At 44.0% G+C, this 27,097-nt stretch overlaps 1 protein-coding gene across 1 annotated transcript in view; it reads left to right on the top strand.

Annotated features, from left to right (window-relative positions):
• SYNE2 (spectrin repeat containing nuclear envelope protein 2) overlaps positions 1-25,880 on the top strand; it is a 197,690-nt gene extending 171,810 nt beyond the window's left edge. Inside the window, exons 102-116 of the mRNA XM_074149900.1 lie at positions 7,788-7,950; positions 11,526-11,713; positions 11,867-12,017; positions 12,545-12,727; positions 14,033-14,170; positions 15,031-15,225; positions 16,020-16,302; positions 16,652-16,720; positions 17,526-17,662; positions 18,614-18,743; positions 19,899-20,107; positions 22,700-22,888; positions 23,573-23,662; positions 23,870-23,913; positions 24,744-25,880. Coding sequence (XP_074006001.1) covers positions 7,788-7,950; positions 11,526-11,713; positions 11,867-12,017; positions 12,545-12,727; positions 14,033-14,170; positions 15,031-15,225; positions 16,020-16,302; positions 16,652-16,720; positions 17,526-17,662; positions 18,614-18,743; positions 19,899-20,107; positions 22,700-22,888; positions 23,573-23,662; positions 23,870-23,913; positions 24,744-24,969 — 2,395 coding nt within the window. The 3' untranslated portion in view covers positions 24,970-25,880. The remainder of the gene's footprint in view (positions 1-7,787; positions 7,951-11,525; positions 11,714-11,866; positions 12,018-12,544; positions 12,728-14,032; positions 14,171-15,030; positions 15,226-16,019; positions 16,303-16,651; positions 16,721-17,525; positions 17,663-18,613; positions 18,744-19,898; positions 20,108-22,699; positions 22,889-23,572; positions 23,663-23,869; positions 23,914-24,743) is intronic.
• Positions 25,881-27,097: the final 1,217 nt, after the last annotated feature.

The raw sequence follows: 27,097 nt of genomic DNA, 5'->3' as shown, positions 1-27,097 counted from the left end.
CGTGTAGATTAGTACCATCCTCAAGGTCCTTATGCTCGATGTGCTTCCTCGAGAATGATACAGTACTTGCCTCCCTTGATTAGAAGTTCTTCTCATTAACTCGTTTGATAAATTCAAGGACAGAACCCTCATTATTCTTGAGAATACACGTAAGGCCTTTTGCTACAAGGCCTAATAACATTTCAAGGATACGCTTTGGTAATACAGCGAGCTGCTGCTCCGGGTTTCCTCGTCCTCTCTGCACCCTCACTGCGGCTGGGCTGCCCTGGTAGCTGCTCCGGTGGCAGCAGGTCCCAGCTGGGTAGTTATGGGGACCCTGCAAGTTCATACCACCTCTCAGCTGGTCTCTGTTTATTTTCCACCGCGTTGCTTACCTTTTGCCAGGGCAGACCGTCAGGCACCGTGCCTTGGTGTGCTCTCCTACCCTGGCACCGCTGTGGCTGGGCAGCCCACAGTCCAGGTGGGTGTACTCCCAGTTCAAAGGTCTTTTTTAAATTGTGGCAGATTGGTATTGCATGGTAAAGGAAGCAAAGTATGCTGCAGAGATGCCCCTGGGTAAATGATGCAGCCACGTTCAGCAGAATTATACTGGTTTCTGGCAGTACCACTGTAAAATCTCATTCTTGTAATTATTTTGGTGCAAAAAAAAAAAAAATAAGAAAAATCTGGACAGTTGAATCTCACTCACGAAGCGCCTGCTTTCTTTCCATGTTCTCCGGGCTCCCTGTCCTTTATGGATTACATTTCTCTTCAGTGCAGAAGCTGTGACAGAATTGATTGTGGTATCAGGCAGGATGGCTGCATTTATTTTGGTTATGCAGGGTGTGCCGGGAGCAGGGGGAGGTTGGCCGTGCGAGGGGGGTCCTTGTCTTCTGTGTGCTGTTGCCGTTCCCGGTGTCTGCCTGTCCCCGTTTCCTCTGACTTACCATTTCAAACGTATTTTTGAACCTCCCCTGGACCGTGCTCGGGTTAAATTGTCGAGGTGACCGGGCGTGATTTACCTCTGCAAATGTTTGCAGCCCTCTCCCGGTGTGCGGTGTCTTCCCAGGCACTTTTTATCCTGCCGTGTACTGAGGAGGAGCGGCTGGCAAGCCAATACAGGTCTGCGCAAGATTACCTGAACGCTGAAAACCCTTTGATTTCAAAATCATTCCTCACATTTTTGGTGGGATTATCATAACTTCTTTATTTATTTTATATTTTTTTTTCCTGATATTGTCTGGGTGGGGAGTGACTTTTAATTCAAGGTTCTCTGACTTCTGCCTTTTTTTTACCCACCCCGTGATCTCTGGCAGTCACAACACACAAAAATCATTACAGCGTGTCTTTCCGCAAACGAACGATATCATAAGTGAAGGCTAGGGCTTATTATGTCCACCGGCGTAACAGGCTACTTGCATTGGCAGCCTTCGCCCTGCACTAGAAGGTTAAAGAAAGGACAGGTTAGTGTGTGGGAGATTTAATTCATACTTAAATAGTGGGGATATAATGGTAAAGGCGAGAAGGGAGGATGCGGGGGAAGTGAGGATACATCCGTGTGCGTGGTGCCTGTGCATGGACGTACGTTTTCTCCTTTTTTTGGGGGGGGGGTGTGCTTCACATTGACTCTGCTGCAAATCCTCTGGGTCTGAGGCTCCAAGTCCCTCTTTTGCACAAGAAATGAGCACCGCATCTACCTTTTTCGGCGCCGAAGCCTCCAGCCGGCAACCTTTTTGTCGGCAGCCGCTCGGCGTGCGCTTCTTGGCGTGCTAATCCTCTTGTGTCAGAATAAAGCTCTCCTGGTTTTGTTCTGAGGAGGGATGCGGCCGTTTGCCAGGTAAAATGCCAACGCAAAATGTAGGGGTTTAAAACTGGGGAGAGCTACAGTGGCTCCCCAGCTCGGGAAGTAGGGGAGGAGGACGGGGGGAGCCTCATTCCTCCCCCCCCCTACTCAGGATGCTAAAGCAGCGAATAAATAGGGCATCTGTGGAGGAGGGGTTTCCTCTTCCATGCCTGCCGTGGTTGCACAGACGGTCCCCCTTGCAGCTTGGGATTTGCAAGCTGAGGAATGGGTTATTTGCTTTCGAACCGTAAGTGCCATGTTGGTAAGCGGCCAGGGGTTTGCTCGGGGTGGGTTTTGTTGGAGCGATGGACGGGGGGGAGGGCACAGTGGCTCCCTGCAATTTGCCTCGGACAAGTGGATGAGCGGGAGACGCGGGGCGTTGAGCAGGAGGAATAGCGCTCAGGGGCCTCTCGCTTAAAATCAGCTGTGTTTGGGGATTTTGCGCCTGAGAGGGTGGAGATCTGCGACAACAACCTTTTTGGACTCGCTGGCAGGGTAACGCGAGAAAAGCCTCCCCCAGCAAACCCACTCTTTGCTCTGCTCACTGTGCTAATGCAATCCAGGGACACGGAGCCTTCCTGTCATTGTACCGGGGCTGGGTGCTGTACAGAGAAACGGCCTTGCCTTTTATACAAAGGTCTAAAATTTGCCTTTGACATCGTCTCTCCAAATCGGGTCTTTTGTTGCCCGTGTGCTTAAGCTCGCCCTGCGACTTACTGAACAAAGGTTTCCTGGGTTGTGCATCTCATTTGCCTTACCCAGCTGTAAACAATCCCATCAGCAGGCAGGGCAATTCCAGCTCCTTTTCAGTTAAAAAGAAATGTATGTAGGATCTTTTTCTGATGACATTTGTGCTTGTGAAGGAGTTTGGAATATATGTCGGGATGTTTTTCTTTCCTTCGGGGAACTAAAATTTGAGTGTTATCTATTACCTTATTTGAGCTTCCCCATACGTTTTCCTGCAGCATTTTAACAGCTGATGCAAGGCAATTGGCAGGCATTTTGCAATTCTTTATGTTTGTGTGAATACATTTCAGTCAACCTGAAAGTGTCTTCCACTGCTAGGTATTTCCTGAGTAGTTACGACAAAATATTCCGTGTGTTTGTGGGGCTATGCAACGATTCACCCTAAAACAGTTAATGCGTTTCTTTTGTAACCCAATGCTGGCAACTTCCTTGAAGGTATTAAGACCCAAATCCAATTATCAGTCAGGTCAGTTAGTCCTTCTGTTCACTTTTGCAGCCAGCTTTTAGCTATAATCTACTAGTTTCGTTCTTTTTCTGGCACTTCTATTTTGGTGTAAAGATTAAGACATTTAGAAACTGGCTTGGTTTGGCTTATCCCAGGCATCTTATACGTGTGTCTAAGCGCTGTTTTGAATCAGAATATCTTTTAAGCTGGGCCCATTGCACAGTCCAAGAGATATTTGAGTTTGTTGTTTGTTGTTTTTTTTTTTTTACACTAGTGGTTCTATTTGTTGGATTTTTTTTTTTATTTTTTATTTTTTTTGCTTCTGGCATCACGGTGGCAGGCGAGTCCTCATCGGCAAGTGAAGTACAGATAGGTAGTATTTTATTCAGTAAATACATAGGTAGTATTCTTTATTCAGTAAACAATAAGTCCTGCCTCTTTGACCAAATAACTTGAGAAGTACACTTTGTAGAGGAAGAATTCCATCAACAGTGGTTGCAGCCTCTTTCCACCTTCTGGGTAACTGGGAGGAGCTCGTTTCCTCTGCTGCACTTGGAACTTTTATCGCTGTTAATTCACTGTGTGTTGGGTGATTGGTCACCTGGACATGGGGGCCAGCTTTTGCCCAAAGGCTGGGTGGCTTGAATTGTGCACCCCCATCCAGCTCCCAGGAGGCCTGTCTTTCCAGACAAATAGTCCCTTCAGGATGCATCTCAAAAGAGTTCATGAAATTTCTGTCATGCAAAGAGCAGATAATTTGCAGGAATACTTGCAGCCTGCAGAAATGCATCCGAGAATGGTTGTTGCAAGTGTAAGACCTTTAAGGCTGTAATTAGTCTATTGTACGTTTTTCTTGGAGCTGTAGCCAGAGAAATGGCAGTTCCCTGTGACTTCTGTGCCAGATGAGTGTGCTCAAGAAGGACGCTCGATTTTTTTCATTGTTTTACCCCTTGCTTCAGTGTAGAACCCTACTCTTCACCTTGGGCTTTGTGTCCACTGACTGCAACAAGAGCAGATCAGCCAATGTGAGCATCTGGACAAGGCTGCCTTCCTATTTACACACTGCACTAATGTGAACTTCTGTTAGGTCTTTATTCTTCTCTGGTTGCTTAGCTCAAGTTTGAGATTAATGATTTAGAGCATTAAGGATGGTTAAATGACTTACAAATGCCACATTCTATCCAGAATACATAACAAATTAAATGACTTAATTTCAGGGGTGTGTGTCTGTAATGGCAATTACTAGAAAGTAAATACAAGCTTGCAGTATCGCGGTTGTGCTGTCTTTGAGAATGTTGCTTCTAGTAACACTAGTAGATAAAGACCTACATATTTAGGGTAATATCTGTAACTTGAATTTTAGAGCGATTTCTAAGCCAAAATAATATTATTGGGTTTGGGGTTTTTTGGTGCAAAAAACCCCCACCTTGGATTCTAAAACTGTTGCTTTCTAAATTTTTTGAATGTGCTGCCAGTGATAAAGAGATTTATTTATAATCGAATATTCTTTGGTTTTGCTTTGGACTTCCTTGGCTGTGTTCACCTACCTGTTACCCGATATGCAGACTGAAGAAAGATGTCGTGCAACTCATGAATTTTTCTGTAATGCAACTTCAGGATAGGAAACAGGTGGATACAGCCAGAGAAGGGAGTACAGGGAAGCAGGGGGATGATGCTGAGCAGCACAGTAGGCTGTGGCCTCAGCAGGTCAGCTGTAGCATCAGATGGTCCCAACGTGTGCATCTCTTGCAAGTCATCAGAGAGACAGTTCCAAAGCACTAGTAGAGAACATCATAGAATATGCAGCGAATAAATTACCACTGGATACAGTCCAGGCTACAGCACAGCCATCTAGCCTTGCTTTCCTCCCGGGTGGCCTGAGGTCATGCAGAATTAACAATGCAGCAGTGTAGATGTTTGGCTCAGACTCTTCCTCAAGCCTGGCTGTTCTAGTGGTTCTTACCTTTGGTGCTCAACACAGAGCCTATACCATCCCACCTCTCCAGTGAGAAGGTCTCCTGACTTGCCTGTGGTTTTGATGAGCTACATACCCTGGGGAGCCACAGGCACTGATGAGCAGTAGAACCAGCTGGCTCCAAATTGACTGCTGGGACAGGAGCTGGGGAGAGGGTTGAGGGGCAGTTAGGTCTTTTGGGTAAATTACTGCCAGCCCATGATAGCACAAGAAAATGCTGTACAGTTAACAGAGTATGGCGTGTTTGTTGAGTACCAATTAATGGAATTAGAACCAGAAGCAGGAAGATTTACATATCTGTTGTTTGCTTGGGAGCCAAATGCCTTCTGCATGCAGGGTTGAACTTGGTTGGAGAGCTCTGAAAAGAGCTCTTTAAGGAAAGCGAGAGCAGCTAAATGCTTTTGTCATCCAATGGCTTCCTCTCAGCCGCAGTGGTGGAAAGTACCATCAGTGTAAAGGGGCAGAGGCAGACGCTTTGCACTTTACACCAGTATCAGTGACAAGATGGACCATGGAACTGGACTGAATCCTTCAGACTGGCTTGCAGAGTTGCATCAAGCAGACAAAACTAATTTTACATTTGGGACAGTGCAGAGTTGCTAAATACCTGCCGGGAATATTGTTGTCCTCTCTCCTCATAAAACAATTGAAAGTACTGCCTGGTCCTTTTGGAACAAGAGGTAGGGGAAACTGCTTCCCATGATGTGCTAATTCATGAGACTCCAGACTTGCTGACAGGACCCTGTGCCTTCACAGTAACCAATAGAACTGAACAAATCCAGCAGGATCATTCCCACATCTCCTCCTTAAGTGCTTTACCTTAAATCAAGTATCTAGCTGACATACGTATCCTCTTTTATTACCTTAAGGTTGCTAATAAGATCAGTTGTTGCTTACAGAGTAGCATATTCACTGTGGATTGGCTGTCCTGCAGATCTTCTGTCATTGCATTGTATGCCACAACAGGCAACTGCAGAAGTCACTCACTCACAGGCAGTTTGGACCTTTCTCCTGTAAAGCTTGCTAGGACAGTTTTGGCAGCAGGCAGGCTGGTGGGCTGGGAAACTACTCATTTTTCTTGCAGGAGGAGGCAGGACCTTTGCATGAAGCCAGCATCCAGGTACTCTGTCAGGACGCTTCTGTCTTGGTCCGATCTGTCCCTGCCTACACTAGATGACATTACATGCCACCCACCCTGCCCCAGTCCTTGCTTGCACAACCCTAGTGTTGCCAAGTACGTTAACATTCATCTCAACAGTCCCCGGCATTTTGGGAGATGCAATGATCCTCTTGTACAAGCTGCCCTTCCAGTCCCAGCTGCTGGTTTTGTTTAGCTGGTGATGGTTCCCTGCTGTTTGGCAAATAGGTCATGGGTGGCTAATGAATGGGAAATATTTTGGCCTTTTCACGATGCATACTTCAACTTTTTGTATGGCACTTAGATAATGAGGCTCGTCTGGGTAGTTGCTAGACCAGGCAGTAGCTTAGGGTTTAATGCGGAAATTTTCATTTTAGAAATCCCATGCAAGGTTGGGAAATCCATCCCAAGGCACAGAGACAGAACTGGACAACAAACAGAGAGATGCGAGCAGCCAGGAGGACAGCACGGGGAAGGGATGCTGGCTGGGAAGGGGGCTCTCCCTAGGACGCAGATGGAATGACTTCACCTGACTTCAGCATCTTCAGTGTTGGTGTTTATAGTACTACAGGGTAGACCATTGCAGTTCATGGAGAGAAATACCTGCTTTTTGGTACAGTTCATCTCATGTTGTGATCTGGATGTTTAAGACAGGTCTGATGGAAATCATGATCTATATATATATATTTTTTTTTTCTCCATTAACTATCAAGGTGTAGATGGCAATCTCTGACGTCAATCTGAAGTCAGAAGAGATGTCACCCCAGTGTTGGGTGTTTTAGTAATTTTTGTTGCAATAAATGAGAATTTCAAGGAAAGATCTGAGAGCGATGAGGTAGTTTAACAGATATTTTCTCCAACACATGGGGACAAACGTGCCAAAATGTACAAACATGCTACTTGGATAATTTGAGGGGCTGATGAGGGGTTTTGACGTGGGAATATGCTGTAAAGGCTGGAAATAAGGAAAAGTTTGCAGTTTGAGAGCTCTTCTACAAACAGCTGTAAGAAAAGTAAATGGTCTCGATGGTTCATTTGCTTGTCTGCTGCACAGCTCTCTCTAGCCGTTATATATTCTCCCTCTTCAGGATTGTTTTTTTTTTTCATTGTCACCCACCAGGAGAGTCTGGTCCATCTCCGCACATTTCGGTGTGTTGTTTAGAAGAGCTTTTAATGTAGTGGGGCTGTGAGTTCTACAGTGTCCGTTGTTCAGGCCTTGTCCTCTCCTGTCAGCATCCACTTGCCCAGGGTGGCCCTCTTGGTTGCTGACGAAGACACTGAACGTAATTCACAGCAGGAAAATCAGACCACAGAAACCCATTTTAGTTTAACTGCGGTATGTTACGGTACAAACTCCCACTTAAACAAATGTCCAAGAACTGACTGAAGAGCTCACAGGCAGATGAAGGATGCTACAAAAATTCATTCTGCTCATACAGTTTCATTAAAGAATTCACATAAGACCTTTCTGCATCTGTAGAGCAGAGGCCTGCTGAGCCAATTTAGGTAGGTTTTGACTAAAACACGGCTCTGATTTACAGGTAACAACTTGATGCGACAGTAAGTGCTTTCTAAAGCCATGCTTTTCATCACCTTCTGCTAACACCATTTCCACTGATTGCAGATCTTTGTAACAAAATGTTCTTCCTGGTTTGCTTAGGGTGAAGAAACTGAAGGAAACGCTTTCTTTTATTCAACTATTGGACAAAAACATGAGTAACCTTCGCACCTGGTTGGCCCAGATTGAGTCTGAGCTTTCCAAACCTGTCGTTTATGATGTCTGTGATGACCAAGAAATCCAGAAGAGACTGGCAGAACAGCAGGTGGGAAATAAGAGCAGCTGGAGTAAATGAGCTAAAATGCTGCTGATTACAATTAGTCCTGGTTTAAAATCACCTGTTTCTTTTCTTTAGCAAGGCCTTCTAACTGTGGTTTTCACAGCATGCCCCTGCCAAGAGGTGTTTCATGAAAAATTTTTATTTGCTTGCTTTAATTTTTGTGTTGACTTACCTCCTCTTCTCCCTTACCCCCAAGGAAAACGTGCAAAATCCAAACAAAAGCATTTTTCCATTTGAAAGTTTGCTCAGCTAAGTACAGCAGAATTCATAAGGGCTAGGCAGGGCAGAAACAGCGGGCAAAATCCATGAGGATGATGTAGGCTGGCAAGGCACGAGCGCCAGGTCTCCTGCAAACTGGCTGTGGCAGATTCAAGTGCTCTGATTTGATGTGTTGCCCTCACTAGCTCAGTTCTCTTCCCCTCCTTGCAGAGCAAGCTTGGCAGAGAAGGACGTTTGAGCTTTGGAGGGTGGACTTGTGCAAACACACCTTTGCCTGAGGCCTGATCCAGGAGGGGAGGTTCTGAAGATCCCCTCAGGGTTGGGTGATACGGTGTGTGAATCCTGCTGAGGCGTAAGTGTGAACCAGCCTAGCACTGTTGGGTGGTGTTTGAGTGCGTGTAGGTGTTACCCGAGACAGTGGCTTACCAGAGAGATCTTAAGGATCTATGCGAGTTCTAAGTGCTGGAGATGGCAAGGATTGGGCACTGCTGAATGTGCCAGCTATCCCAGCCCAGTGGAAGTGGGAGATGAGTTGGATAGTCCTGAAGAAAATTTCTCTCTCCAGCAGCCAGGAAAGGAAAAGGAACTTCTCCAAAGCACAGACCTGCTGGTGGAGTCAGCCTTTGCTCAGGGCTGTGCTATGAGTCTGCCAGGGTCAAAGTGCCTCCTTGGGAAGGCTGAGAATGACCACAGCTGTCATCTGGCCTTTGTGTTAAACAAGAATATTTGCCCTAAAACTGAGGATCGAGAATAAAGCTGTCAAACATGGACGGTTTATGGCATCTGCCTTTAAGAACACCTATGGGTGTTCTTCCCATCTTCTGCTTTCGTGTCTAAGGAGACATCCCTGAGTGACCCAGACCCGAGTGCTGTGTTCTCCGCTGGTTGACGTGGCTCTCCATCCACTCATGTCCCAGACATGGGAAAGGCCAGCTCCTCTGTGACAGGACTGGAGATGGCTCCCGCTGACCCCACTGCAGGAGTTGGTCAAAGACCAAAAGCCTTGGCCCAGTGCTTATACTGGTTTCAGCTGCATTGTGAATGATCATGTAAACAACAAGGAAATATTTTCTGCCCATCCAAACATTTTGCGTTCTCAAAGGCTCTGATAAATTGCTAGGCAAAGCAGAACGTGAGGCACAAAGGAATTGTGTCCAAACTAATTGATTCTTATGATGAGGATTCAAGCTTCAGCTCTACTGTAAGAGCCATCATTTGCTGTTCAGAGCTACTTACAGCTTTGTTGTTTGGATTCTGTCTCAAACACAGGCCTCTGGGTACCTCTAGACTCCTTCTCCTGTAACCTTTTAGCAGGCTGAGTGTGAGAAGACCGTGCTGACTAAAAAGACAGCAATAAATAAAAAGCTTCTTCTGCTCTGCATTCGAAAAACCTTTGTCTGAATCCAACAAGCAAAAAGATCTTTCCTGGTTTTATCTGAACAGTTATTTCAGCAAGAGCAGAGTGATGGTGAGAAATATGCCCTACAGGCTTCTTTTATTTGACATCCGCGACTGGAAGAGCTTTTTGCCTGTTCAGTCTTGAATGCATTTTTAAATGCAATTTAAAAGCATTGTGCACCTGCAGAGATGTTTTACGGCGTGTTTTTTCGATTACAGGATGAAGATTAAAACATGAATAATATTAATTTTAAGATTTCGAAGCTGTTTTACTAAAGCAGAAGTCCAGCAGCGTATAGTCTGTTTAAACTTTCTGGGCAATGCTGTGCAGAAAAAGGAAGAGTACCTTTTGGGGCTCAATGCATGTTCTTGGCCCCATTACTTTGTTGTGTTTGTCTCGCCATAATGCAGTCAGGTCGTTTGGAATAACAGCTTGAAGAACTGCAAGGATTCTGTCTAGGGTTATGCCATGAACCCAGGCGCGACCAAAAGTAATGAGATCATATCAGCAATATTAACATAGTGAAAGTAGAATGGATTTGTACTCTGTGGTCCAAATTCTCATTTCGCTAACACAGCTGTAAATCCAGTGAAATTTAATGAATTGAGAATTGTCTCTACAGGTACCAGTGGTAGGGTAGAACCTGCTCTCAGACAAACTGCCTGTGTTAAAAAGGCAGTGCTGCCTCTTGCTTGGAAAACAGCTGTGAATCCTTAATAAGCTGTCAAAAATGATGTTTGGTCTGCTCCTGGCAGGCTCTCATCTATGTAAAGATTTTGGCTTCTACGTTCCTTAAAGCTGTACATTACCACAAATCCCAAAGACCAAATTTTGACCATTTATGGCTCAGCCTTTTCAGGTACCCATGTAACACCACTGAAGACACCACTGGATGATACTCAACTCCTTGCAGCTTCTTGACTTCTGGGAAGATGTTCTTTGAAGTCCCTTTGGATTTACTGCAAGCTGTGTCTGTTTTGGGACTTTTTTGTTTGTTTTATTTTATTTGGGTTTTGCAAGTCTAGAGCCAAACCAATTCTGCTTCATCTGTTCACTAAAATCAGTAATACCATTTAATGGGAGTTCCTGTTCACTGTTGCCAGTAAAATATTTATTTTTGTTTCTTGTTGTTCTAGTGTTATTCAAGCAAAAGTATCCATATCCTTCATTAGGGAAGCCAAAAACGGGTTGAAAAAATGGAAGCGTAGTGGACATTGTCATTTCATTAATATTTACAGTTGGTAGCATTGTACCATTGGTAGCTGCCTTTTTGATGAGAGAGATTTAGATAAGGCTTTCTTTTTCTGGTATTCAATTACATTGGCTTTAGGTGTAGTTATAGGCACAGAATGAGAGGCCAGACTGTGGTGGACGTACAGGTTCTGGAGAAGAAACACGTAGTGTACATTAGACAAAGGTTCTTTGCCAGACCCTTTAAAATAGTCTGTCAAAACAGGAGCTCTACAAGAGGGAATAAGTGCTGTAACACCAGCTACTGGTGTGCTGAGTTGCGTGATACCAGCCTGTGATCACGCAGTCACTGAAGAACATGAACTGTCCTACAAGTTCTCTGTCAAGTCTTAACAGTGTGAGTAAGCTGATATGAGACACTGTCCCTTGTACTGTCAAAATTAGTAAGTATGTGTAAGGTTTGGATTTTTGAACGCACATTAAAGTTGTCCAGACTGTTAATGAGAAGACTGAGCTTTCACTGAGAAACTGAAGCTGGATGATCCCTTTTTGCGTGGCAGTTCTGTCCTGACCTGTCGGCCTGTCATCTGCACAGCTCATCTTGCAAGTCTATTTTCTTAAAGCTAAATAAGCTTTTCCTGACACAGAAATTGCTCTTTCCCCATCCTCTGCAGCCTTTTGAAAGGGTATGTCTGAAGTCCAGCTGTGCATGCGTTTCCTTCTACTCGAGCTGTTCTTTTGCCATTGGCAGGATCTGCAACGAGACATAGAGCAACACACTGCAGGAGTGGAATCAGTGTTTAATATTTGTGAAGTCCTGCTACACGATTCGGACGCGTGTGCTAATGAGACAGAGTGTGACTCCATCCAGCAGACTACCAGGAGTTTGGACAGACAGTGGAGAAACATTTGCGCCATGTCTATGGAAAGGCGAATGAAGTAAGTCTCTTTATCTTACCCCTCCTCAAGAAGCCTGTGGCATCATTTTGAAGAAATGCTGTAGCTTTTGCCGCAAACTGAAATTTGAAAAAGAATTTCCAGTTAGTAGTGAGCTTGTGATAAAACCTTTCCATTTTTCCATCTCTCTCTCAGAATCGAGGAAACCTGGCGCTTATGGCAAAGGTTTTTGGACGACTATGCAAGCTTTGAAGATTGGCTAAAATCATCTGAATGGATAGCAGCTAAGCCTTTTTCTTCAGAGGTTTTGTACACACATGCAAAAGAGGAGCTGAAGAAATTTGAGGTGAATTTTTTTAACTTCATTTTTTTATGCTCAGCAGCAGGCTGGATGGTCAGACTGCAGAGTACCTACTGTCTGTGTGAAATGCCTGGATGACTGAAAATCACCAGTTTGGTGGTGGTGGTATAGAGTAAATAATAACATAAATAAAAAACGTAAATAATTTGGCTAGTGTGTGGCTGCTAGGTATCTGGCTGATTTATTTGTCTCCAGAATTTTTTTTTAAGGTGGAGAATGCAATGTTCTGAACTGACAAGATCTTGCTGATAAGTTAAAGATTTGCTTTTTGTAGTCAGGAGATGTTTGTGCGTCGATTTTTTTTTTTTTTTTTTTTTTTTTTCTTTCTTGCTTTTCCTAATGAGCTAAGTCTGACCAGATGATTTAAAGTATGGTTCCTCCTCAGGATTTAATTTTGCAGCCGGAAGGTCTGTTTCTAAGGGGAGGGCATCATCATCTCTCTTGATAGATAGTATCATGCACATCCCTTCTCTTATTGACAAGGGAACTGAGTTCCTTGATTTGCCTTGCAGGCATTCCAACTTCATGTTCATGAACGACTCACTCAGTTGGAGCTGATCAATAAGCAGTACAGGCGCCTTGCCCGAGAGAACCGCACCGACTCAGCCAGCAAGTTGAAGCAGATGGTACATGAAGGCAACCAGCGCTGGGATAATCTCCAGAAACGAGTCGCTGCTATTCTGAGGAGACTCAAGGTAGTTGCACGGTGGGGTGAGAGAGTGAGGAGCACTTGCAAGCTTCTGTAGGAATTACCCAAGAGCAAAACACATACCGGAGCGACTATTTTGTGTTGATTTGTGTCTTGAGTTATCAGTGTAGGAGAGCAGCTCTGGAAAGGTCACCAAGTACCTGGCATAAACATGTCCTTGGTTCTTGGTAGTTGAAAAAGCATATGGGAAGAATGGGTGCAGATTTTGGAAGGTGTTACTGCTCCTATCCCACTTTCCTCTTATCCAGTCCTGTCACGGGTGGATGCGTTCACGCACTTGCACCTTTCGATGAATAAGAGGCAGAGAGACAAAAGGACCCCAGTGCAGATATGGTTTGGAGTTTACTACACGACTCTGCTTTATGGCAAGTTATGATTCACCTACAAGGCTTTAAACGTGGAGAGGCGTGCTGCTGTCATCAGGTCTTGCTGTGCTCTCTGCCTGACGGAGGAATGTTGTTGAGGAATTGTGACACTTCAAAGATGTGTCCTGCTTGTCGAGTTAAACTGATCTCTGGACAGACATTCTGTACTGTGCCCTGGGGGAAACTTGTGACTGCCTGATTTTTAAATGCAGCAGTGCTGTAAGCAAGTGACGGGGAAACTGTTAGATCCCAAAAGTCAGTGGATGAGGCTGGGAGAGCACTGATGGGGTTTGATCTGTGCAGTTAGGAGGTGTTGTGTTTGGGGTTTTTTTATAATCCCCTTCCTAAACAGTAAATCGACCGAGGAGAACTGGGGCACTGCAAGCTGCGTGTCTGTTAGCGGCTTCTGTGGGAGACAGCAGCAGAGAGAACTCTTCCTGGCTTCCATGCCAAATGGTGCATGACTTACACTGTCATGGTCATCCATGATCCAGCCTCTCCATTGTTTTATCGATTTTAATGCCATAGTTTTAGTTACTTTAATTAGAGACGGGGCTTGCTTCCTTTGTCTGGCTTGATTCTAAATTTAGAACAAATGAGATGTTAAACGAAATGACTGTTACACAGGTATAATGATGTGGGAGAAGGTATACAGTTTGGAAGGAAGAATATCATTTTATGGAAGCATCTTGCACTGCTGAATTTTATTGCCTCTCCCGTGTGCATAGTGTACTGACATAGGATGCTTTGTTCCAGCATTACTACAGGAAGGGCACAGTTTGTATAGGTGGCACGCTGCTGTTTCTGCCCTGAAGGCCTTTAAGGTGAACAGGAGTCATGAAACAAAACAGTTTTCAAAGGGATCCTGTGACCATCTCTTTTAGTAGCTAAAGTCATATAACATTGGCTCCCTTCTTCCTATTCAGCACTTCACCAATCGGAGAGATGAGTTTGAGGGGACGAGGGAAAGCATCCTTGTTTGGCTCACAGAAATGGACCTCCAGCTGACAAACGTGGAGCACTTCTCGAAAAGTAACTTTGATGACAAAATGCGCCAGTTAAATGTATGTATCCTTATAAAGCAGTTGTTTAATATTTTGGGCTGACCTCTCTTGACAGAATCACCTACTTTTCTGGAACTTCACAATAGGCAATAAATCTCTGTACGGCTGTATTTGTTTAAGATGCCACTAAATTGTTAAGGCTTATCCTCTGAATCAAGATTAAACTGTACAGTATTTAAATTCAGCTTCAGTGTTCAAGCTCAGTTCTATTCTGCCATTTTGTCCTGACACCCAGTGTCAGTGACAGTGATGTCTGGCCTGGAAAGGAGCACGTGCAGGTTAACAGTAAAAGCTACATTCCTAAATTCAGGTGTTCTTTTCTGGTGAGAATTTTGTTGAATTGGCATTAAGGTAGGATCTCTCCTCTGAGTGCATTGTTTGTAGCTTGGACTTTCCAACAGAAATAAGACAGCAATAGGGTACAATGATTCTAAAGAATATGCTTGTTCCTTGCTACCTGCTCATGTGCTCATTTCTCCTTTCCCCCTGCACTGTTAATTGGTTTGGGATGTTGATTTACTGTTGTGTAGGCTCAAACAGCCAAACTTCTTTGCTACTGAGGAAACGATTGTGTGTACCAACAGAAAAATAAACTCTGATTAGCTGCACTCTCACATTGTGATCGCCAGCAGGCTCAGGACACTGCAATTATATAGATGGTGGAGATGCCACTCTGTAATCCTGCTAATAAAACAAACCTCTGGACCTCTTCAGTAAAAGGATATTTGCTAAACAAAATTAGACAGCAATGTCCATTGCTGCTTTTCTTTCACTGCAGTGAGTGAGAAAAAAAAAGGACAAACCTTGGGCTGGAAAGGGGCGTTGCAGAAGTAATTATATTTCTCCTCTGTTCCAAATAGGGTTTCCAGCAGGAAATCACATTAAACACCAATAAGATTGATCAGCTAATCGTTTTTGGGGAGCAGTTGATTCAGAAGAGTGAGCCTTTGGATGCTACTGTGATTGAAGGCGAATTGCAAGAACTTCATCGATACTGTCAGGAAGTGTTTGGGCGAGTTGCCCGGTTCCATCAAAGACTGACTGCAAGACATCCTGTAAGAAGCAGCACTTGTTTTGATGCTGTGGCAAGATTTTGGTGTTTGAACTGCAATGCTTATTGCTTATCCCTAGCAGCTTGACTGAGTGGTTTGAGCTCAAAGGGGTCAGGAGCCCCTCAGTAGTTGTGCCAGCTTTGCCAAATCTTTGTTGCCGGTGTTGTCTCCTCACACCTCTTATGTTGGGTCTCTGTCTGCAGAATCTGGATGATGGCATGGAAGTAATTCACAGAGTTAATATTTAGATAGTAGAGGTTTGAGGGCTTCAAAAGCTTTTTTTGGTGTTTTTAATATCACTTTGTTGTCTTTAATTTCAATAATATGCTTAGAATATCTCTTTATGGATTTGTTTGTGAGGCTCCATCTGTCCACTTTCTTGTGGGAACTCTGAATGGGGAACAGCATGCTCTTCACTTTTCACTGGGAACATTTAGCTGATTCTCAGTTTGCTTTGGCTCAAAAAGAACGAACATCTATTAAAAAGCCAGGAAGAGGAAGTAACGTGAGCACCTACGAGTACCTGCCTGAGCATCGTTTCATTGCTGACCTGTGCGGTCCGTTTGTAACTGGGTACCCCTCCCTGCGAATAGCTGCTGATGTGAGGATTGTTTTGGCAAAAGAGGAAGGAGGCAAAAATGATGCTTCCCTTTAATTTTTGGCATGTGGTCTTCAATTGCTGCAGCTGATTGCAAAGCAGTCCCCAATAGTACTGTGTGGCTCAATCCTTAGCTTATTAAGCAGTGTAGATCTATTGTAAATCTTATTAATAAGCAATAATTTTTCTTTCTTTTTAGGGATCAGACGATGAAGAGGAGACCTCTGAAAGTGAGACAGATCCAGAAGACTCCAGAGAAATCCAGAATGATCCCTGGCATAAGAAGGCCATCAGCGAGGGGCCCTCTTCACCGCAGTCCCTTTGCCACCTTATGCCCCCTACTCAAGGTCATGAAAGATCAGGCTGTGAAACCCCTATCAGTGTTGACTCCATCCCGCTTGAGTGGGATCACACAGGTGACGTGGGAGGTTCTTCCTCCCACGAAGATGAAGAAGAAGCAACGTACTACAGTGCTTTGTCAGGTGAGAACCAATTGCTAGCTATTTGTTTGGACATGGACAACTGCCAGATGTCCCTGTGTGGGAAGGGAGGGGGATTGAGGTCTCGCTCCCACTCTGTTCGTTGCTTTTCAAGTACTATTAATAGATGTGAGCAGTCTCATCTCTTAGATTTCTTGATGGAGGGAATGGTATGGTCTAAACCAAGCTTGTATTTTCAGAAACATAAGGTTTTTAGAAACTTTACTTTTTAAGAATGTTTGATGAAACTTTTTATTTTATTCTTTTTCTTTGCTGTCCCTCATTGTTTCAGTTGTTTTTAATAGTTGGAAAACATTGACTAGTGAGGAAAATGACATTATTCTTTTTTCAGATGTAGAAATCACTGAAAATCCTGAGGCATATCTTAAAATGACCACAAAAACTTTGAAAGCATCTTCTGGTAGGCACCTGCTAATGCATGTGTCTGAACATGGCGATCTCCCTGTGCTGCACGCTATATTCCTCAACCTCTCTCATATGTAATGTCTGACTTCCTGCCTTGTGTGGACACCATGTCTCATCCTGTCATGGTGTTCTTATGCTGCAGTATTCACATGTACATTACAAAAGCAGTCAAGAACATACCATTTAGATTTTGCCTGGTAAATGCCAAGGTGGTTAATGTGCATTTCATTGCATCGTTCCAAGATCTTTTGGTACTTTCTTGGTGGTTTGCTCTGGGTAGTATCACTTTTTTTGGTTGCTTTTGATTTTGATTGCCTAATTACTGATGGAAGTGGTTCCAACTCTGCAAGTATTTTTTGTATTTTGTGCATGACAGAACCGTGTGTGTCCTGTCTGTTAAATATAGAACAAGTGTTCTCCAAATCAGGACTTGTCTATACTTGTCCTTACTGAAATGCGTTGCAGATGTGAGATAGTATTGTTGGGATGCAAACTTTCCAAAACCAGAGTGCAGCCTTTTTCTTTTACTTTTTGAATGCTCAGACCTGTATTCAAGCATTTTCCAGAAGAAAACAGAATGTCCCATAACTGCATGGCTCTCATCTCATTACCTTTGAAACACTGTGGATGTTTTGCAAATGTGCATGCTTTGCAAGGAAAGCTGCAAAACTGTCATTTTTATGCCATAACTTGATGCCATTTTATTCAGAGCGCTTTCTAACTTAATACAAAGCAACAGCTTTCTTGTGGAGATGGGTTTTTGCACTTACAGCATATGGTTTGGGTTTTATTTGTTTCAGGGAAGTCCGCTTCAGAAGCTCATCCTTGGCGTTCTCCAGATAGCCCAGTCTGCAGGAAACACAGATACAACCAGGCAGAGGTGGTTGGAAATGTGTTGTCTGGTCCAGAGACAAGTACTCCCTATAAGCCAGACTATGTGAGTTGGAGGCTGTGTGGGCACTGAGCCTGTACTACACGGTCTGCTGCTTGTTCTTGTGTAGCTCCATCCTCTTCCCTCCTCCAGCATCAAGGAAAAGACTAGTGGCGGGGGGAATGTTCACTTTATGCAAACTTAGACGTTACTTCTGGTGACTTGGGTAGCCAGTGAGAGTCTCTATCCACTCACTAGAAAAGCTCCTTTAGAGCAATTCAGAACAATCACGTTAGGCTCCTGATCAGAGTCAGTGTCTGGAATAACTTTCTTCCTCTGTTGTCAAAGGACAAGTCTAAAAGAATTTAACCCCCTCAGAGGAGAGGGTGTGAATACCCTCCCTTGATACTGACATTTCTCCCTTTCCTAAGCAGACTGATTTGAAGGGTCCTTTTCTAGCATACAACTCCCCTTGAGTCACGAGGGTCAGAAAGGTCTCCTTCGCTTCTGGGCACTAAAACTTGTGCCAAAATGGCTGTTATTCATTGGTGCCTCAGTCTTGGTGGCTGGTTGCTAGCCGTGGCTTCACCAGCAACCGCCCAAGCTCTGTGGATCTGGACCACTTGTCAGCACTCTTCCAGGCACAAATGGGTACTGGTATCTGGCTGCTTTTGTCATCATTAATCCAGCCTTAGAGCCTTAGAGTCAATATTGCCAAGACCCAGACTCCAACAAAAGAGTATCAGCAAACACATGCTGTCTGGTACATGTAGTGCAAAAGCAGTTAATTTGCCATGTGCAGTCCTGTAATAATTAGCGTCCCTATGGTATGTGTTTACTGAGAAGGCACAGAGAGCCAGGATAAACTGTTAGCAAAGATGCAGAAGCCCAGTGCTAAATCTGACATGCAAGAGCTCAACAGCAGCCCAGCCACCCCAAAGTAGCACAAATGAAGATTGACCTTTGACAGCTTGTTAACCTGCAGTGCTCACCCCCCCCACCAAAATGTCATTCCAGGTGAAGCAGCTCAGCTCTGCAAGCAGCAGCAGCATCAACAAGGATAAAACTACGTCTGCTAACATGAGTGATGAAGACCCCCAGGGTGACCAAGAGCTTGTGAATATAGCAGCTGCAGAGGATCAGTCAGGTACAGAGTGTTAGGAGTAGCTTTGATGCTGTGGTGTTTGTCCTGTGGCTCTTGGGGGAGACAAAGCACTGATGTCACAAGATCATTGTAAACCTCTGTCTTCTAAGTTAATGTGTTTTGCTAGGATTTGCTGAGCTCCCTTCTCACCTGGTACTGTCCAACCCGTGTTTGCTGTTCTAAGCTTTTATATTTTCTGCCAGAACTGAGATTTTTATCACTCATAATATACTTCTGTCTCTTTGCTAGTTGGATTGAATGAGAACAATTTCACTTTTGTGTGATGCTGAATACTTCAGAGACTTTTAATCAGATTTCAAACCAAAGAAGTGTGTCTCTTTGTCTAAAATAAGATTGCTGTAGTTTGTTCTCTCAGTTATTGGTACTCCATATAAGAAGATGCTACAGCTCCCATTTACAGAAATGTTTTGTCAAAGCTGGTAATGTATTCTGTTCTTCGCTCTTCTCGCTGTGGTCCTTTCTTCCAAGTAGGCCAACAAGATGGTTTTCTTAACCTCTTAGAACTCATTCCTGGTTTCAGGTGCTTGAGATTGTAATAAGAACACATCCGCATTGCAATTACAAAAGTGAATTAAGAGATAAAAAGAAGATTGCAGCTGTATGCACCAGCTTGCTTAGTTTATGTCTCTGATCTCACAAATGGACCAGGGTTGAGTCCCACACATGGGATGAATAGGAAAACCTCTGAGATGGGCTTCCAGAACTAGCATTAGTGGTCACACAGGTGGCATCTCCATCTGCTTTAGCACTGAACTGATGAAACATAAACCCAAGTCCTAACTGCTGGATCATACTTTGTCCCATGATGAATTTTGGTGTCTACCAAATCGCAACTGGGCTCATTGAATTCAGGCTCCTTAGATTTGCTCTATTCTTCGAAGTGAATTAAAACATCTTCAATTAATGTGATTAAAATCCTGTGTAGCAAGTAGTATGTGGATAACTTGTCCAGTAACGTGAAACTTACAGACTGCACAATCTCAAGAAAAAGTGTGCCTGGATGACAGTAGTACATGGTAGCAATTATCTGGCCTTAAGTAGATTGGAGAATGATGTACGCATAAAACTCCTTGCATCTGTTTTATGCGCTCTTCACCTTACTTAAGATTTAACCGTTTGTTCTTCTGTCATCTGTAGGCATTATTGATAGGTGGGAGCTCATCCAAGCTCAAGACCTCAGAAATAAACCTAGGATGAAACAGAAGTTGCAGCCGTGGCAGCAACTGAACTCGGATCTCAATGACGTCTCTGCTTGGCTTGATAAAACTGAGGAAGAGCTGGAAGACCTGCGAAAAGTGAAACCAACCAGCATGGAGGCATTGGAACAAAGGGTCCAGAAATTGAAAGTAAGTTGTGGCATACTGAAAAATGGGATTTCAAGATGCTGATGCTCTTGATCACAGTCTTTGTGCTCCTAGGGTCTGCTGGCAGCATGGATACTAATAACAATGTGCATATTCCACAGAAGGAGCTAAGCTGTTCTCAGCTAAGAGGACTAAAGAGTGTGGTTAAGCAAGGTGCTTTTGTCTTCACATGCAGAGATGTGCAGGCAATATGCCTGGGTACAACAGGCAGCCAGGCTGAAATAACAAACCTCTCCCAGCTTTCTTGCAGAGACACTTTATTCTCTCTCAAACCCAAACTGCTCTTTTTAGGCCTTTTCTTTTAGGAAACAAACACACAAAAAAAAAGCTAAATGATGGAGGCTGAGACTCCCCAAATGCCTAGGGTCGAGTCTTGTTATAGGGGACTGGGTATTCTGAGCATTGGTACTGGCATTTTTCCCTTATTCTGTGCCATGCCTCTTCATGCAAACCAGAAACAGATGGAAAATTAGCCGGGTCTACAGGCTACAAATCTATCTACAAATAAAAATTTTTATTTTTAATTGAATTAATGTGGGGAAAATTGTAGTTCCAACAGGGAGACTGGAAAAGATCTGCTTTAAAGCTGTGGTTTCTAGCAATATGGTGTTTGCAATAAACCTTAGCTCTAAATAGCACTTTTGTCCTGTACTTGAAGGATACATCATTTCAAAACGTGCAGTTGCATTTTTTCACTTAGCAAATGCAGATTTCTCACTGGATAGAATGTATTAGTTAAAAATGAGAAACAGAATAAATTCGGTCTCTGCTAATCTTCAGCCAAGGAATAGAATAGTTAGAGAGACAACATGAACATTTGTCAGCATGTGTGGTCATGTTATGTTGCCTGCTATGACTGCCAGCTTCCATAAATGAAGTAGGACTAAGTCAGGTCTGCAAGTTGAACGAGCAGGTTACCCTGGGTCCCTAGGATTTAGGTGATAAAGTGCCTCAGGTTGAGCTCTAAGAGAGCAATTGTTCCTAACACTTGTGGAAGTGCAAAATCCCTGTCTGCTACCCTTCTGCCAGCGGCCTTGCATGGAGTCACCCAAATCCTGAGGCTTCTGGTCAGTTTGATGTCACGCTTGGGATCATGCTCACAAACAAGACGCTCTGCAGGACAGAGAAGGGGTTTCCTAGGCATGTTGAGAGCGTGGTTAAGCCTACACATCCTTGTATGTAGGACAGGGAGAATGACTCTGATTCCATCAGCCAGCCTGGCTTAGGCACCAAGCACCAGGAAAGGTTTGGCGATGCCTTGCAAGTGGAGAGAGGTGCTTCCCTTCAGGCTTGAGTTGTGTCTGACCTCTTCAAGGAGCAGAGCTTCACTTCTTCTTTCCTCTGAATTTTCTTAAGAGTCCAGCTGGCCGTAAATCCCCTTTTCAGACAGCTTGGCTTTCTATAGGTGTCTGAAGGAGCCAGCAGGCACCAAGACATGAATTTCATGAGGTGTCCGGACATCACGGTTGCCCTGGCTAAGGATAAATCCAGTCTGGCTGCAGACTGGCTTACCGATATTTAGAAGTCTGTGATGGACCATTTGTATTGTCTGATATTGAAAGAAACTTCATAGCTTGAAGGATCAGGTTCTTTGTTGGGCAAAATGTAATTTAGACTAGCAGTTTTCAACAAGTGGAAAACAGATCTTGAGAATATATAGATTGACACTCTTAGTTACAAAGGCTGCTAAGAAAAGCAATCTGAGCTGTGTTGATTGCAGAACTCATCCTGCAGCTCTTACTTTTCTACTGCAAGAGCCCGCAACTTGAAAAAGACTGAGTACCCTTGATTCAATGTGTAAACTTCTTGAGGGTACGAGGTATTGTTTGGCATCCATTTTTTTAAAAAACTTTCAAAAATACAGGCTCTATCTTAACACTAAGGTGGTTAGGCGATACAGCGATGACTTCACAAATTCTATATTACTTCCCTCTGCAAGGGAGAGGGAATTAATTATAATATTACTCCCTTTTAAGGGAGAAGAGGAAAGCAGGCAGGGCTGCCATTTGGGAGGACCTTGACAAGTCAGAGAAATGGCCTGACAGAAACTCGTGACTCTGAAGAAAAAGGATTTCTTACAACGGGTGTGGCCTCGTGTGGGAGCAGGGGTGCAAAGGGGATGGGGAATCTCAGTCCTGTGAGATACTCATAAATCTGACTGGATGAGGCCCTGAGCAGCCTGCTCTGACTTTGACGTTGGCCCTACTTGGAGGAGGAGGATGGAGTAAGGTGCCTATATGAGGCAGGTTTTCTGTAATTACGCATCATAATTAGGTTCCTTATGAACAGTCTTTATGCTGGACTAAGACTTCCAATTTCCAAGATTTAATGTCTCTTCCATATGGATTAATTACTGCTTGAACTACTTCGAAGTGGTAGTTCAAACAGGTACAACCAGTCTCTTCAAGAGAACTTCGTTTCTTATGTAGCTGTAATAGCCATTCCTATGTATTGCAGATTCTCAGGCAGGTTGAGTTGTTCTTTAAAGCATTCCCGAGTTCCTCCTTTTATGAGAACATCCTTAAAGTTGAGAGTAACAGTCTGTTGCACTGGTTTTTGTTTGTTTGTTCTAAGCAACTGGAGAAGGAGCTGCTGAAACAACAGCCTAAAGTGAACTCACTTCAAGAACTCACTGGTTACCTGCTGCTTAAATCAGATGGTGATTACATTGAAGCTGGTGAGAAGGTCCACGTAATTGGATGCAAACTGAAACAGCTTAATAAACAAGTTTCACATGACTTAAAAGCAATACAAGGAAATCTGGTGAGTCAGACTTTAAATACTTGTTCATGGATCTTTCTTACTGAAAAGTAATAACATTAAGAGTAAAGGTATTTATAAAAGACCGACTTAAAACTTAAGTACTTCCACCTTCATAAGCTGAAAAGAGAACAATTAAGTCTGCCTATAGGAAAAACTTCAGCACCATGAGGCTAGTACAGTATTGAAACGGATTGCCCGGAGAGGTTCTGCAGTCTCCATCCTTGAGTGGCTTGAAGAGCAGAAGGATAATGCCTTGAGTAAGGCTTTTGGTCTGGGCTCATAGCTGATCTTGCTTTGAGCAGGAGGTTGGACTGGGTGAACTTTCTGAGGTCCTTTCCAACCTGAGTTATCCTGTGATCCATACCAAGTACCAAGCTAGGAGTGTGTAACGAACACATAGGAGTTGTAGTTCGTAGCAATACATAGCTTACCCTGAGAGCTGTCAGACAGAGATATTTTCAAGTTAATACCTGTACACACCTGTTCCATCATAATTCCTTCGGGTTGCGCATAGTAAAACACTATTTTATGCTGGAGAGCTGGATCATCTGTTTACCACTGGTTATGCGTATCTAACGAGGCAATGGGCACCTACAGAGAGGCAATGAAAGATGCCTCTTTGTACTTCATCTGTCTTGAGTTTGGAATGTGCATCTTAAAGAGGAAGGTGTGGTTACCTTTCAGGGTACCAGAGCATGCCTGCTACTTCCAGACGACTTGGACTCAGGAGTCTATAATCCAGTCGCAGTGAAATCTAGCCCTGCTGTGAAGAAGGCAAGTATTTTTTTCCGATATTTTGCTGTCAGCATATAGCATATCTTGACATATTTATCCTGAAACTTCCTCAAATGCAATCATTTTACCTTTTAGATGCACGTACCTTATTACAGAACTTAGAGACTTTCAAATCTACAACTGTCTTTTTTGAGAAAAAGAAATTCCTTGTACTTTCTGAAACCTAAAAGCTGTTTCTCTCAACAGATCACCGTAAGGAGAACTGCAGATGGCAAAACCAGCAGCACAAGGTATTCTTTTATATATATATATATTCTTTTAGCCTGATCTCTGGAAGGATAGTGAAAACAGCAGAGCCGAGCTGAGTGCCAGCAGGAACCTGAGAAGCTGTTCCTTATAGGTTGACATGCAGGTGGAGGTGATTTCTGCCTACCGGTAGTGTCTCCTCTGCCTACCGGCTCTGGGCTGCACCTTGGTGAAGGGTTTTCCTTTAGCACTCCTTCTCCTAGATCTCGGCACCAATGTGCAACCTTGGCATATCTTTACCCTTGAGGAAATAGGTTTTGTGCCAAATGGGGGAATATTTTCATTTTAAATCTTCCTTTAATTCCACCAGCATACCTGGACAAAGAAACCTGCAGCTTAGAGCCCCTTATTACAAACAGGCCATGAAGGACAAAGGGAGAACCTCATCCGCAGTTCATTAGGGTCTGTTCAAAGGATAGATCTCAGTAAGGCCAAGGCAAAGAAGAGCCTAATCACTCTGAATGGTGGCTTTCCTTTATACTTCAACATGTATTTAGAGTGGTTTATTTCTCTGCTGGAAAAACTTAGGTTTGCATCTGAAAATAAGGTAAAAACCCACTGATCTAAGCTATCACAAAGAAACGTTTCTTCTTCAGTAGTGAGGACAGGGAACCCAAGCCAGCAGCTGGCTTCCCACTGAGCAGTCTTGCACGCTTTCAAGTTATAGTTAGTGTTTCATGTGCGGTGCATTTTCCTGTAGATAAACGGCCCTGCATCTTGGAAGAGTAGTAAGAACCCTAGAGAGGGAGATAAAACAACTTAATTCAGACTCTAAAGGCTTTTTTTCTTTGTTTTTTTTTTTTTTCCTTTGCAGAGGTGAAAGCCATCTCCAACCTGTTCAAGCAATTCCTGGGTCTCCCTCTTTCTTTTACCGTGTATTACGAGCAGCTTTACCTCTTCAGTTGTTCTTTCTACTGCTGTTGCTCCTGGCTTGCATGGTTCCATTTTCTGAGGAAGACTACAGTTGCACCAGGAGAAACAACTTTGCCCATTCTTTCCATCCCATGCTGCGATACATCAACGGGCCTCCGCCAACTTAGAAAGAAAGCAGCCTCATGTTTATAGCCTCATTTCCCTGTTGCAGGGAATGTGTTAAACTTCACATCCTAAAATATATATCTTGACAAGATTTCAGCATTTTTGTATGGAAAACAAACTTTTTCTATAGATTTTTAAATTGTAAGCAACACACTTTATACTTTGATGCAATAGATTACACTATTTTATAGGTGCGGCGCTCTTAAGCTTGCGAGGTGCGAGACGCGGAAACTACATCACAGTCGTCTTAAACACAGCAGTCTGTCTCGGGTCAGCCTGGCAAACAAGCAGTTGAAAGAGGCACTTTGCCTAAAATGATGACTGCACACACTTCACATTACCTTCACATTATCTTTTGGTACCTTAGTCACTTGGTGGGAAAGAAAAAAAAAAAATCTCCATCTTTTTGAATCTTTGGTATTGTGTTTTACACACCTAGCACGTTCAGCAAAAGGATGCACATTTGGTTTTGGTTCACATATAGTGTTCTAGAGGCTAGGACTGCTGTGTTGTCTTTTTATACTACCTTTGAAATAAGAAATTGTTGCATTGCATGGAAATGGTTTATAATGCACATATTTTCTAGATGAACATGATTATGTAGACTATCCCTGATGTATACAAATAATATAATGACTTTTTTAATGAAAGATTTTTTTTTTGTTTTGTTTTTAACCTGCTGAATAGTGTACAGTAACTTGGGAGAGAATTGTGCATTTTTATAAGTTTCATCTTCAAAATGAGACTGACACTTGGGCAATGGCTGGAGAAACACTGTGTACAGTCTGTGTTGCCGTTGCTTCTCAGTTGTACAGTTCGAGTACTGTCATTAAAATTTTGCCAATGTCTGCAGGTACTATGGGTGTGTCTGGGGGGGCAACCAGCCACATGTTCCAGCAGTGCTGACCCTTCCACTCCTGTGTAAGTCAACTTATTTGCGTGCTAATGCAACACTGTCACAAGCAGCATAACTACCCGCTTGATTGTCAGAGCGAGACATTTAAAAATTCAGACGTGGAGCCCACGTTCGGTGGCACAGATCACGGAATCACAGAATTGTCAGAGTTGGAAGGGACCTCTAGAGACCATCTAGTCCAACTCCCCTGCTAAAGCAGGATTGCCCAGAGCACATCACTCAGGACTGCATCCAGGTGGGTCTTGAAAATCTCCAGAGAAGGGGACTCCACGACCTCCCTGGGCAGCCTGTTCCAGGGCTCTGGCACCCTCACTGGAAAGAAGTTTTCGCCTCGTATTTAAATGGAACTTCCCATGTTCCAGCTTGTGCCCGTTGCCCCTCGTCCTGTCACTGGGAACCACTGAAAAGCGTCCGGCTCCATCCTCCTTCAACCCACCCTTTAGGTACTTGTAAACATAGATAAGGTCTCCCCTCAGCCTTCTCTTCTCCAGGCTAAAGAGCCCCAGCTCTCTCAGCCTTTCCTTGTAAGGGAGATGCTCCAATCCCTTAATCATCTTAGTTGCCCTACGCTGGACTCTCTCCAGTAGTTCCCTGTCTCTCTTGAACTTGGAAGCCCAGAACTGGACGCAGTATTCCAGTTGTGGCCTCACCAGTGCAGAGTAGAGGGGGAGAATGACCTCCCTCGACCTACTGGCCACACTCTTCCCTATGCAGCCCAGGATCCCATTGGCCCTCTTGGCCACAAGGGCACATTGCTGGCTCATGGAAAGCTTGCTATGCACCAGGACCCCCAGGTCCTTCTCCTCGGAAGTACTTTCCAGCAGGTCCACCCTTAACCTGTATTGGTGCCTGGGGTTCTTCCTCCCCAGGTGCAGGACCCTACACTTGCCCTTGTTGAACCTCATTAGGTTCTTCTCTGCCCAGCTCTCCAGCCTGTCCAGGTCATGCTGGATGGTGGCACAGCCCTCTGGGGTGTTGGCCAGCCCTCCCAGTTTGGTATCATCAGCGAACTTGCTGAGGATACACTCTGTCCCCTCATTCAGGTCATTGATGAATATGTTGAACGAAACTGGACCAGATCTTTTCCTTTGCAACAGACTGTAATTTCCTGGAGGAAGAATATGAAGTTGAACCAACTAACTCTTATTACTAGTTGGAAATGCTCAACTATTTCCCCACCCTGGAACTGGTTTTCAAAACCAGGAGTTATGGCA

The sequence above is a fragment of the Numenius arquata genome, chromosome 6, assembly GCF_964106895.1.
Source record: "Numenius arquata chromosome 6, bNumArq3.hap1.1, whole genome shotgun sequence".
In the NCBI taxonomy this organism is placed as follows: domain Eukaryota; kingdom Metazoa; phylum Chordata; class Aves; order Charadriiformes; family Scolopacidae; genus Numenius; species Numenius arquata.
Note: the sequence above shows the minus strand (reverse complement) of the source record. Positions and strands in the feature narration are given on the sequence as shown.